Raw genomic sequence first — 13,417 nt, forward strand, 5'->3', positions numbered from 1 at the left:
TTCCCTGGAGAAGAAAATAGCTACCCACTCCAGTATTCTTGCCTGGAGAAACCCATGGACAGAGAAGCCTGGTGGGCTACAGTCCAAAGGGTCACAAAGAGTTGGAAAAGAACTTGGTGGCTAAACCACCACCACCACTACTAGTCTTGTTGTACTCAGCAAGATTTTCAAAGCAATTAAAGTAATAAAAAAGACCCAGCTCTCCCCTAAAAGAAGAGGGGAAAATGTACTGTACACATACGTTCCAAAAAATACACATAGGGAAAACTCTAGAGACCCAGAAACAAAATATCAGTAAACCAAACCACACTTAGAAAAATGAAAGCTGATTTTTATTTTATCATCAACAGCCATTCTTTAAACATGAACATGCATACGTAATATTCTACGCACACATCACAGTTTTTTAACGTTAGTTAATAAAGGTTAAACACACAACATACATCCTTACAAAAAAAGTCAAAATGCAAACTTAAAACTTTAAACAAAAGTCTTACTAATTTAAAAAAAGTGTGTGTTGGGTACCATTTGTACAACACAGTTAATTTAAACATTTTTATTTTGGCTGCACATGAAAAAAGCGGCAGTAGAAAATAAAGTCATTGAGGGTTTTTAAATAGCAGAATAGGCAGTTTTGCCATGCAGGAGAAGCAATATTAAATATTAGTTTTCAAAAAAAATCCACATTTAAAAATATTTAGTTCAAGTCACAGAATTTTTCTCAGTAGAGACCCCAATGCGATGCATAATTAGCTGCCTTAGATGGCCTGTTTGAAAGGACAATATCCCTTCAGAGTATAACTTTACTGATTTTGGCACAGAAAAGAAGTCTTAAGATCAAGAACATGATTAAAAAAGAGGGAGAGGAACAGAGGAAAGAAATAAAAAGCAAGAGTAAATGAGATAGTAATTGCAATCACTAAAAACTGTGCATTCTCAGTCACTGCAGAATACTGTCTTCTGTCTACAGCAGGTGCTTTTCCAGAACTGTTATTGCAGCATGGATTTAATCTGCTTGGAGGTAGTCTCATCATTCAAATGTTTTGTTGTGTACCTATGAGGGGAAAAACATCCATTTTAGGGAGTTAAAAAAACAACCACAACCTGCATCAGGTTCTGTAATTACGGTAAGAGCAACAACTGGCCAGGAGATCTTGTCTTACAAAAGAAGGCCTCTTCAGTCCAGCTTTACCCCATTTCAGTCCCTGATGGTTGATGCGCCTCCTACCTTTAAACAGAACATCCAACGGCGGCTTTACTCATTTAGAACTACCTCCCTCATTGAAAAGGTTTGGTTAGACTCTACAGTAAACAATTATCTATAACTTTCCTCTCAAAGGAAAATAGCTGTCCAGTATCAAAGGCTGGCAAATTAAAGCCCATGGATCAAATCCAACCTATCATCTATTTTTGTATGGCCTATGAGCTAAGCATATTTTTACATTTTTAAATGGTTGAGAGAAAAAGTAAAAAAAAAAAATAGTACTTCACGTTAATGTGGACATTCCATCAAATTCAAATTTCAGTGCTTATAACAGTTTACTGAAACAGAGCCATGCTGATTCACTTAAGTATTGTCTATGGTCACCTTCCTGCTACAAGTGAAAGTGAAGTCGCTCAGTCGATCCAACTCTTTGCGACCCCATGGACTGTAGCCCACCGGGCTCCTCCATCCACAGGACTCTCCAGGCAAGAATACTGGAATGGGTTGCCATTTCCTTCTCCAGGGCAGAGTTGAATAGCTTGACAGATGCCACAGGGCCTATATAGCCTAAAATATTTGCTTTTTCTCTGGTCCTTTACAAAAGTAGTTTACAAACTCCTGTTCTCCTTTGTATTTAAGACAGTTCATCCTCACATTTTCATCAAGAAAAGGCTAACGGCATCTAATACAAGTGAAAATAATGCAACGTATATGTGAAGATGAACGGCATTATTTCACTTTACACATAAACACAAAAGTCCTTTTCCAAGAGTATATGACTTTTCTACTGAAGAAAAGCAACTACTAATACTACTTAAGTTTAAGAATAAACTTAATAAATTAATAAAAAAAGGTAATTATCTAGCACTGAACCTGAACTCCCAGCTCTAGTTTTGTTTCTCTTTCTCTTATGATCAAAGAAACTTGGTTCCTTTTCTCCATCTGTAAAATATAGACATGGCTCATTGCTTTCTCCTCATTGCATAGTGTCAGTTGCAGGGAACTATATCATTACTACAGAAAAGTATTCAAAACAAGCAACTATATATATATACACATGCAACTATATTATTTAAAACTTGACTCCGAGGAAAAGGATGGAGTGAGCATCTGTAATAAAAAAGCTATTCACTTAAAAAAGAAAATGAAGCAGCAAAAATGTGTTCTATTTTGTAGAGACAGAAATAACAACACTTGCACAGCACTTTGGGATTCCAAAACGCTTTCTGAACAGTATCTTCTTCACTCTGAGTGAAGCATGTTAAGAGCTAGGTTGGTTTAGTTTAAGCAGTGTTCTCAAAGTACCAACATTATCTACAACACACAGGGTGCTTGTTTATAAAATGAGGTGCCTGCACCACAACCCCTCCCCAGACCTAACGGAGAGACTAGACTCTCTGGAGGTGGTAACCTGGGAATCTGCATTTCCCTTCCATCCAGATGATTCCGGAGCGCAATGACTAATCTCAGAGTAAACCTGCAGCTTGATAATGCAGAATGACTAATCTCAGAGTAAACCTGCAGCTTGATAATGCAGTATCAAGTATATGGGATTTTAAGAATAAAACCCTGAATCTGAAGATAGACTCTAACATTTATTAGTTGTACCATCTTTAAGTCTCTCAAGAGCTTCAGGTATCTACTGTAGGATGGAGATACCCCCACTGGCCCATACCACCAGCTACCTCACTAAGCTGTGGTGAAGAGGCAATACAGCCCCAGACATGAAACTGCATGGTAAATGTACGGTGATATAAAACTGTTACTAATTATAACCACTACTACATCACAACAGGTATGCTGGTTAACCTCACAAAATCTCCCGGGGGGAAATAACAAGCGGACATAGCATATGTGTTTCACTATGAGTGAGAACAGCTCAGGAGTCATCTCTGCAGTGAACTTTTATTTTCTGACTTCTGTGGTATTATTTAGAAAGGAAACCTACAGCTATGCTCTCGCCTCACCTGGCAGAGAGTGAGTCCTCTCCCCCTTTCTCTCAAACACAGCGTGTTTGGGGTGGGCACCAACACCTTTGTACTCACTGACTGCCCTCCTCTGTCCCACACCAAATTACTTCTACACTGTGAAAAACAGAAGTGAACTCTGTGTTTAAATTACTGTTGGAAGCACAGTCTCTTCAGGGTAAGTAAATGTTACACTAAAACTTCCTAGACCTCTGTTATTTCTTACTTCAGGGAAGAAAGAGTTCCTGTCACTTGCTGGCTTTGGAAGAGCCTAACCAATCAGAAAGGAAAGGGCTTGGGAGACAGCTCAGGCTGACTGCGACATGGGGAATCCTCAGAAAGGGATCAAGCAGCAAGAATCACAATACCGTAAATATTGATACAATCAGTGAGAAGTCTCCAGGGTAAAAAACTCAAAGAACTTAAGGTTTCTGATAGGCTTATGGCTGAAAGAGTTTGACATAGGATTTTTTCGGCTGTTACTTTGTGTTCCTCAATCATTCTGGCTCTCACTTAGAATACGCCTCCTTTTTATTTTTTTTAATTGAAGGATAATTGTTTTACTACACTGGGCTGGTTTCCTCCAAACAACGAGCATCAGTTGCTAATGATACATACATATATATCTCTCTCTCCCTCCCTTTTGAGCCTTCTTCAAACCCCCACCCCAGAATAGACCATCTTTATGTAGACAGTCACTGCTTATAGAATACTTTTCATCATCTTAATAAACTAATTTCACGGTTCCACGCAGCTGAAATGACACAGCCTAGATTCTGCTTAATGATGCACCAGATGTGACTAAGTGTCCAAAAAGAATACACTATCTGTTTTGCTCATGAAACATGTGAAGAAGGTAATACTATATTGGAAATCAGTTTATTCTCTGAATTACAATGCACTGCAATGGCCTATGACTTCAAAAAGTCACTGAATAAATATCTGCGTTCACCCAGTTTTTGTGTTCAAACACAAAACAATCAAGTAACAAGCAAATCATCTTTTACATTAGGGAAATGATAACTACCAATTAAATCTCTGTAGTCAAGACTCTATAATGGGTTGAGATTTTCACTTAAAAATGTCCAGGATTTGAAGGAGCTTTAGTAACTAAATCAAGTAAGTCTAAACTGAGAAGACAGACATCAACTAATGACTGCTTTATTTTCATTATAAAAAATGCACAAAAGTAATAAAGATCTGTAGTATAAACACAGAAATATAATTACACTATACTAAGGGAAAAGTTCAGCTATAAAAGTTTGTATAATATTATTTTGTAAAAGATAACTTTTATATAAAGCTATGACTATATACAAGTATTTTAAGAAGAAACTGGAAGGATATGCATCAAAATGTTTAAAAAAAAAAAAAACTGGAAGGGTATATACCAAAATGTTAATAGTGGTTTATTTCAAAATAGTGACGGTTCCATATTTTCTTCTTAAAATTTTCCTGTTTTCTGAGTTTTATACAATTGCTTTTATTAAAACAACAAATAAGCAGTCCTTCCTTTGAGGTGAGCAGAAAAGTGAAAGTCACACTCCACGGCAAAGAAATGAAACTGCTATTTTCAGTGGGACACATACACACACACATTCTTCATTATAAAAAATACTGTGACCAATATTTGAAAGCAAGACTACCAATAAGCAACATGAGATCTTCACATTTCTAACATTTATGTGTTATTCACACACTGAAACATCTTAACATGTTCATCCTATCCACATGTATCTGTGCGTGTACTCACCTGAGAGCATTGAGAAGACCTTCTACACTGTTCGGAGGTTGGTCCTTAAGAACCTTGATACAGCCTTTCATCTAAGTAGAAAACAAAACAGAAAACATGAAACACTGGTTTTTCATCTAACATTCATTATCAAAACAGTTAATACTGTTAATATTTCTCAAAACATTCATTCTCAAAACAATTAATAACAGTTAAACCAGTTCCATAACTATGGCACTCATGAGAAATTACACACTAGAAATGTCAAAACAATTATTCTCAGAATAGGGGGGGAAAATCTACCCAAGTGTTATTTTCAATTTGTCAATCAGGCAAAACTTTCTGGAAACCAAATCAGACGAACAGAAGTGCCAATCACACTAACGAGAAAACAAAGGGTTTACTAATGCAGGACTTTCTGGAAAAGCTGCTGAGCAGCCTTTTAAAGGACAGAATGGACACACTGGTAAGAAAAAGAAGCACCTTCCAGGTAGATGAACCCAATAAAAAAAGTAAGGAAGCTCATCACATGCAGAGGGCTAAGGTGAATCGCACAGGGCAGTTCACAGAAGGCCTCAAAAGCCAGGAGGACTCATGGGAAACTGATGGGGATGGCAGCAGAGACTCGTCACAGGCTTCACAGAAAGGGAACAACTTGATGAAAATGATCCGCAAGGAAGATGAGCCTGATTACTGTGAGAAAGCAGAGCATGGCAGAAACACCACAGGCTTTGGAAGCCATGGAGACGAGGGTTCAAAATCCAGGTACCGTTCACTAGCAGTTACATTAAGAAATCTCCCTAAGCTTTATTTCTCTATTAATACAGGGGAAATAACACCTAAATCCTAAGAGTATTTTCAAAGTTAAATGAGAGAACAAATGTTAAAATTCCTGGGACACAGTAATGGTTCAAAAAATGTTGATTTATTTCTCTTTACATAGGATAGATGAAGATAAGAAGACTGACTAATCATCAGTCCTCTATACATGAAATGCCAAGAGTCTGTCAAAGGGTAACTGGAAGACAATTCTCAGTAAATACTGGTTAAAATTCTCATGAACCAGATATGAGAGTGAGGCGAGAAATTACAAAGTAGAAAAACTCAGGCTACAACCACAAATTATGATGACTGGGAGGAGAAGGGACAGTATATAGTCTTCAGCTTTCTTCACTGGGGCACCTCTACTGGCTTTTAATACATACTTGAAAGTAAAGCTTTTGTTTAAAAATGGTCTTCGGTCAAAGGAATGAAAGGACACAATAGAAGGATTTTTTTATGTTTCATTATTTATTTACATATACTGCCAAATATGTGGAAGTACCACTCTATGAATGAGGCTTCCCCACAAGGAGATGCTCTAAAACTGCAGTTACCTTCACTCATTCTATTCCACCTGTATCTGGGCTATAAGAAATAACATGAGAGAAGAGAAAACCAAAACCTACCATTATCACAAACTATAAAACTAAATTCTGAGACAGAGTGTAGCCAGCCAGCTCCTTAAATAAAAGTCTATGGTTTCCACTTATGTTTGAAATTACTGGGAATTACATAAAAAACAAATACAACTTACATCAATTTTTGAAGTTTTGGCAAATGCTCCCACTGGATGCACGTGGTCATAGAGTATTATGACGCCCACCATTACCCTCAAGCAGAATGACACTGTCTCTTCATTTGTAAATCTGCTTCTGTATTCCCTGGAGGGTAGGAAACATAAAAGTGGATGAGGCCCATCACATACTCATGAGCTGGCTGATGCTCAAAGTTCTATCCTGCTGATATATAAAAGGGATGCTAAGACTATACCCTCACCTTCTCTGCAACGAGATTTCCAGAGAAATGAGGGGGCGGAACAGTTATCACTTCTACATTCTGGTCTCTATATGCATGTTGGTATCTCACCCCTTCTGCTCAGTGGAGATCAGACAATTTTAGAGAGATTAAAAGTAGCCCCAAAGTAAAAGTTTGGGGAGGGTTGCTTTGAAAGGCTGTCATCATCAATTTGATGAGAAAAGCCACTAGCTTAATAGAGAAAGTATTGGCATTTATAGATGCTAACTTGATCTAAACATTACTGTATTGCAGGATTTTAATATTCTAAAATTCAATCATAGTTTTCTCTCAAATGGGAAAAAGGAAACAGCACTTTTAGCCTACAAGGAAGGCAATGGCATAGCAGAAAGAGTCCAGACCACAATGGAGACACCCAAGCAGGTGTGTGAGGTCAGTCACCGTGCACAAGTCCCTTCACTCCTCAGGACCCTGTTCCCCTAGATGAGAATGACGACGCTATGATGATAAGCAGTTGCTCTCTTACTTCAAAAGGTTTCCCAATAAGATGAGCATACAATATCGTTTTGGGGGAAAAAAGCTCCACAAAACTAAAGTTATATAATAAAATCATACTATTCAGGAATATAGGAAAAATTCTTTCTGCCTGCTGACAAGAAAATCCAGACAGAAAACATTGTGGTATATGTTACAAATGGTTTGACAGAGAGGAGAAACCCAGAAAGAATTTAGGGTAGTGTCAGGGAGAAAAAAGAAGACCGAGAACTAATAACTAATGTTGAGAGGAAGCGATAGCGTTTAAGAACATTTCTAGCCCTCTAGCAAAAAGGCAAAGTGCTCTTTGAAAAGGAAAGAGAATATCTAAGAGGCATAACCAGACGAGCTTTAAAGTTCTTCCCCTATCCCCTCAAAAGCACACAGAAACCCTATTCTGAAGCATCTGATGGTCTGCTGAACCTGAAAACCAAATGTACTTTATACATTTAACCAGAACCTACATTAAGCTGTGTAATTATTTTAATTTTACTATATACTTGGGATATATTTAATTCCACCTCCCAAATATGACATATTCATAACTTTGTCAATCATTTCAACAGGACTGATTCAAGTGAAAAACATCAGCAAATACTCACGGTGTTTCAAGCATGACTCTGCACACGCTAGCCATGGTGCTTAGACAATCTGTGGTATTTTCTATTGGTAAATTTTTATTCTGTAAAAGTGTACAGAGAACAAAAGAGTGATGAAGAGCTATTACTTAAGAAAAATTTAAAACCTAGCATAACATGAAAAATTATCAACTTTAAAATCTGATTCCTCCTCTAAATTTTGTTTTAAAAAATGCACTAGAAAAAGAAATGCACTAGATTCCAGGTACTATTCTAAGCTCTGAGGACACAGCTAGGAGCAAGACAGCTGAGATCCTCCCATCTCTCAAGAAGTCCTTACATTTGAGAGCTGGGCGAGAATAATCACAACATGCAGACGAGGCCCCAAGAGACACACGACACGTGGATTTGATCCTAAGGGTCCTGGGAAGTTGCTTGGAGACCTTTCCCCCCATCAAAACTTATTTATTTTTAATTGAAGGAAAACTGCTTCACAATATTTTTGGCCTCTGCCATATATTAACGTGAGTCAGCCATAGGTATACATGCCACCCCCTCCCTCTTTAACTTCCCAAACTGGAAACCTTTATGCCAAGAACGAAGGGAATGTGGTCTGGGTCTTAAGACTACTTGGCTACACTCAGGAGACAGGCCCACAGGGGGTCAGAGCATGAAAGCAGAAATCCAGGCAAGAAGAGGTGGGGTGCTCCAGAGAGGCAGCTTGAGGTAGTAAAGGGTCAAGTTCTCAGACTCAGGGTCCACTTTAATAAGGAGAACCAATAACACTGCCTTGTCTGAGGGAGTGGATGTAGGGATGAGATAAAGAAAGGAACTAGGGATGAAACCCCTTAAGTTATCTGCTTGTACAGTGTCAAGACCTCACTGTGATCAGCAGACCATGGGGGTGTCGACTACCCATCCTAAGCGGGTAGGCGATAGGAGGCAGGCGTGTACACGTGGGTCTCAGGGGACAGGACCAGATGCAGTGCACAAGGTACATCTATCAACTTAGAGGATCTGTGGCGGACTCACTGAGCCCATCCTATCTAGACACAGGCTGAAGAGGAATGACACAAAGAATAACTTCCTAGGAAATGCCTACCTCTGATACAAACTTCGTTGTAGCATCACTTAAGGTTTTCAGCATTGGGGTTGCCTCAGCATAAAACAAAGACATTCGATTTGCCAATTCATTATTTACTTCATTTTCTCCTTCTGCCTGTGAGGAAAATAAGGGCACTTAATATCAGCTCCTAAGTTATTAAAATAATATTATAAAAGGATCTAGGCAAGGTGCCTATCTAATGCTTCCTAATCTATTAATAATAAATATGCTTACATTTTAGAGCCTCAAATGTACACAACACTTACATTACCTTTAACAAGAACAAGATTAAAATATAAAGAAATTTTTTTTAAGTTTAACTTTTTAAAAAATATTTTAAATGATATTAAACCATGAAATGAAACTTGAATGGGCTTCCTGCTGTATACGAGACCATCTAAATGCCACAGAGGACAGAAAGATGACTATGACATCACATGCTATTAGGAGCAAGCAAGTATTCACATAGCTTATCTTAGTAACATGCTAAGAGATGAGGAATGAAGTGGGGGATGAGGGGAGGACCAAGACTGGAAGGAACTAAACAGATGCATGGAAGGGCTAGGCTTTGGCAGATGTTGATGAGCAGGTACACGGGACATTTCAACCAGTCAGGGGGCAGAACATGCTTTCAAATGACTTGGCAGAGTGTAAATTCAAATAGGTCAGTTGTAGTAAGGGACAGCAACTAGTGAAAGAAAGCTGGAAGGGAAAGCTGGGGTCAGACTAAATCTTAGCTTCAGGTCATATTTTTCTTCTGTAGGTAATGGGAAGCCACTTAGCATTAGAAGAAAGGAGTAACAATTTAGCCAATCTTCAAAATAAAGTTAACTACTGACGGCAGACTGTACCAAAAAGAAAAAGACAGTATCCCAGAAGATAAGTTCTGCAGCTACAGAACAGTTGCCAGAAACAGTAGGAATTAGGCTCTTAACTTGGACAGAAGTACTAAGAGATGGGAAGGGGAGCAGTGAAGAAATCTGAGAAAAATGGCACTTGACAGCAACTGAACTGACCTATAACTAATTACTGAGAGCAAAGGGCACTACAAAGATGATCTCAGTGCCTCTGGTCTTGAATGATGGCAGGATGGCTACAACAGAAAACTGGGTCATTTTACTTTACATAGTGAGTATGAAAAAAACAGAAAAGTTCAGCCTTACAGAATAAACTGGCTTATGCAAAACCAAACTAATACATCTAACAGACGCTTCATTAAAAGAAATCTTTCTGATCCAGGCCTGTCCTAAGAGCGATGACTTCATAAAATACTTACTCAATGGCCTCCTTTGGTTTTGTTTTTTAACTGGAGGACAACTGCTCTACAGTATTGTGTTGGTCTCTGATGATCCATTGACTTATTTTTACCTTTTATGCCACTTGACACTCCTTACAAACTTACACAGTATTTTTTCACTAAACTATCTACTTGAGGCCAGGGATGATCCTAGAAATTTTCTGTTTTTCATACAGATTAGCACACTATAGGTCCTAAAAATATCTAGAGAAAAAGATAGTATTTTTCTCACACTTCAGGTAGCATTTGATGTCTAGGAGAAAAGAGTATTAAACAGCTTAAAATGAGACGTCAAGAGGCTAACAAGCCAGAAGAGATGCTACGCTAGCCGAGCAACAGGCTCAGAGCCATGTTCTCACACGGCGGTGTCAGACACAGATGTGCTTGAGGTCCAGAGCCCGCTCCCCTTCCTGCCAGGGTTAGTGCTGTTCCTAGCCCGGGTCAGCCTCTCCCCAAGAGTCTTCCAATCTAGAGAACATGGGGACAAATAACTCATAACCACTAATTCACAAAACTTTTCTGCAGTTAAAATGAGGGAAAAAAAAAAAAAAATGAGAAAACAAGGAGAAATTCTGTATCAATGTTATACAGACAAAAAGCAGTTTTACTGAAGTAGCTGTGGAACAAAGAACCAAGTGGTAAATCCCATATGGTTTGTTACATTTTGCTCTTTCTTCCCACAGCTGTGGATGACCATAATTATTAACTTTACTACTATCTTTAGCTTTATCTGAATTAATGAGTTAATAAATGAATGAGTAAAAGATTAAACTGAACAAATCGAGATATGAATTATTATTATCACACCATAATTCGAACTTTAACTTACTGGAACATTATTAATCCTCATGCGACTCAATGTTCTTCTGTAATAGCTGAAGTCATTCTGTATGGCAGGATTTGTCATCTAAAGAAAACATTTATGAAATAAAAAGTTATCTATTAAAGGGTAGTATAAAAATTAAATGAAGTATCTACTAGAGTTGTAATTAGTTAATTTACATTCTCGAATTTGTAATACCACTTTAAGAACTAAAACCATTATCATCCAAGATGACAATCTGCACTTAAATTATGTAACACTGTGCTTACTACGCTGATTTGCTAACTGTCTCATGATGGACACAGAAGACTGTGCACACTGGTTTTCAGTCACAGTCAGTACACTGTCCTTCTTTCTTCTCATTAATTTCAGGTAACATATGAAAAGGCTGCTCACCAAAAATGGTATTACCAAACAGACAAAAACAAAAAGGAATGTGTAGCCACTTACTGTGGATTATTACAATTAATATACAGGGCAGTCGTCAAACAGACTAAAATTTTATAAACAAATCATTTGTGTTCAAAGTATGAATAAAGGAGAATAGCTGTCTATGATATAATGTTTATAAAATGCTGGAATTAGGAATCCAGCTCTTCCATTTTCTAAACAAGGTATGTGAGGTGCTGGAAAGTCAGAGGACCCGCCTCATCATTAGTTACTATGATAGAGCCTAAAGTGGAATTAAGGTCTCCTGATATGGAATTTAATGCTTCTTTCTTTAAATGCACTCCTTCTAGCAAAAAAGATGTTTATAAGTAGATGGGGGAAGGGGAGGGTGTGAGAAAGAAGACAGAAGAAGGGAAGAAGGTAAAGAAGGAGAGGGGTAGGAGAGAGAAAGAAAAATCAACATTTTTATATATTAATAGAAGAATGCTGGGAAAAACAACTGGGGATGAGCGGAAAAGAAAAAATATTAGAAGATGTCAATATTGTTGTTTCAGAGATGCTTTTTAAAATGAAGTTAAATGAAAACTGAATACTGAGCAATTTGCTGTTTGCTATGCTACACCAAAAAGTCTGCCTAATTTTTAAATCCAGCTTTCCATTTTTGCTGAGGAAGAGCAGATATCATTCCACCACATTTTAATAAGGGCTCCAGGCATTTCCTCCTAGTACTCACTGAAAGACGCATGATTTTCATAACAAGGAGGACCAGCAGGACAATCCTACCTTGAGTTCATCAAACCGGAGTGTAAAATGAAGAATTTCTGCGAACTGTTTAGCAAGAGCCTGCTCTCGCTCTAGATGCTGGGTGGGAGAATATGGGGTACTTGTCAAGGCTCCCAGAAGACCTCTTAACGCTGCTTCTAAAGAACAAAACATTAAGATGTTGTTTGTATCTATTTATTAAAAAGTCAGCATTTTAAATGTTTTGATTTCAATTTCCATAAAAATAAGTTTTCTTTAAAAGCTAGATTATCTAAACATACACTCAAACTGAGTACTGTTTACTAGAATAGAAACCCTGAAGTGACTAACTCGATTTCTGTAAACTCAAATTCATGAAGAATCTGAATCTGAATGAAATATCAGGATCAAAGGACAAATCTTACAACATTATTTTCACATTCTACACAGTGTTGATTTTTATGAAATGGTAACTGTGACTATGTCTTTTTTGGTGAAACTATGATCAGTCATATCTATATGTGGGTATGAACGAATTACCAACTTCACATACTTTGTGCTGTTTATTTATAAACACAAACTACGTTCTTTCAGCTATGAAAAGAAACCAAATATGTGGTTTAATAATTAGCTTCCTAAGTGTTGTACAGCTTGCTATCTCAGGGCCATAATATAAATATTCTAAATCATTACACAAATAAAATTGTCCCTTGAAACAACTGCTACTTTTGGAATGCCAGACTAATATTGTGTTTAAAAATGGAAATACTAAAAAAAAAAAAAAAAATACAGAAATACTGATTTCACTTCAAAGAAATTCCAGAAATCAAACTAACACTCTTACACACTACACAATCATACAAGAAGCCTAGATTCTATTCAGAGAAAACAAAGTTTATAAAGTTAGATGGTGGTCTGCCATTTATGAAAATATGCTAGATTAATAAAGATATTTATTAAGGAAAACAAATTTATGTCATATCATCAGCTTTTAAAAAACTGAAAAAATTAGCAACTTTTACCATTTATTTATGAGACTGGATTATGAACTAACACCCACACCTGTGCACTTAACCTAGTCTGTCATTTAACTTTCACTGTCAACTATGACATAGGCATTACAGATGGATAAACTGAGTTTCAAAGAGGTCAGACCCCCAAGGGTATATTTCATAAATGCCAAGTGCTTCTGACTTCACAGCCCCATTATTTCCACCATAATAAGCTGTTTCTCATATAAAATGACATT

The 13,417-nt window shown here is 37.4% G+C and overlaps 1 protein-coding gene across 7 annotated transcripts in view; it reads right to left on the reverse strand.

Moving 5' to 3' along the window:
* Positions 1-310: 310 nt before the first annotated feature.
* CYRIB (CYFIP related Rac1 interactor B) overlaps positions 311-13,417 on the reverse strand; it is a 142,199-nt gene continuing 129,092 nt past the window's right edge. For all 7 annotated transcript variants that reach the window (XM_065902987.1, XM_065902990.1, XM_065902985.1 and 4 more), the window contains 7 exons: positions 12,211-12,347; positions 11,044-11,121; positions 8,915-9,031; positions 7,837-7,916; positions 6,480-6,606; positions 4,925-4,995; positions 311-1,054 (listed from right to left, as the gene is read on the reverse strand). In XM_065902987.1, coding sequence (XP_065759059.1) covers positions 991-1,054; positions 4,925-4,995; positions 6,480-6,606; positions 7,837-7,916; positions 8,915-9,031; positions 11,044-11,121; positions 12,211-12,347 — 674 coding nt within the window. In that variant the 3' untranslated portion in view covers positions 311-990. The remainder of the gene's footprint in view (positions 1,055-4,924; positions 4,996-6,479; positions 6,607-7,836; positions 7,917-8,914; positions 9,032-11,043; positions 11,122-12,210; positions 12,348-13,417) is intronic.

Source organism: Muntiacus reevesi, chromosome 12 (assembly GCF_963930625.1).
Source record: "Muntiacus reevesi chromosome 12, mMunRee1.1, whole genome shotgun sequence".
Classification (NCBI taxonomy): Eukaryota; Metazoa; Chordata; class Mammalia; order Artiodactyla; family Cervidae; genus Muntiacus; species Muntiacus reevesi.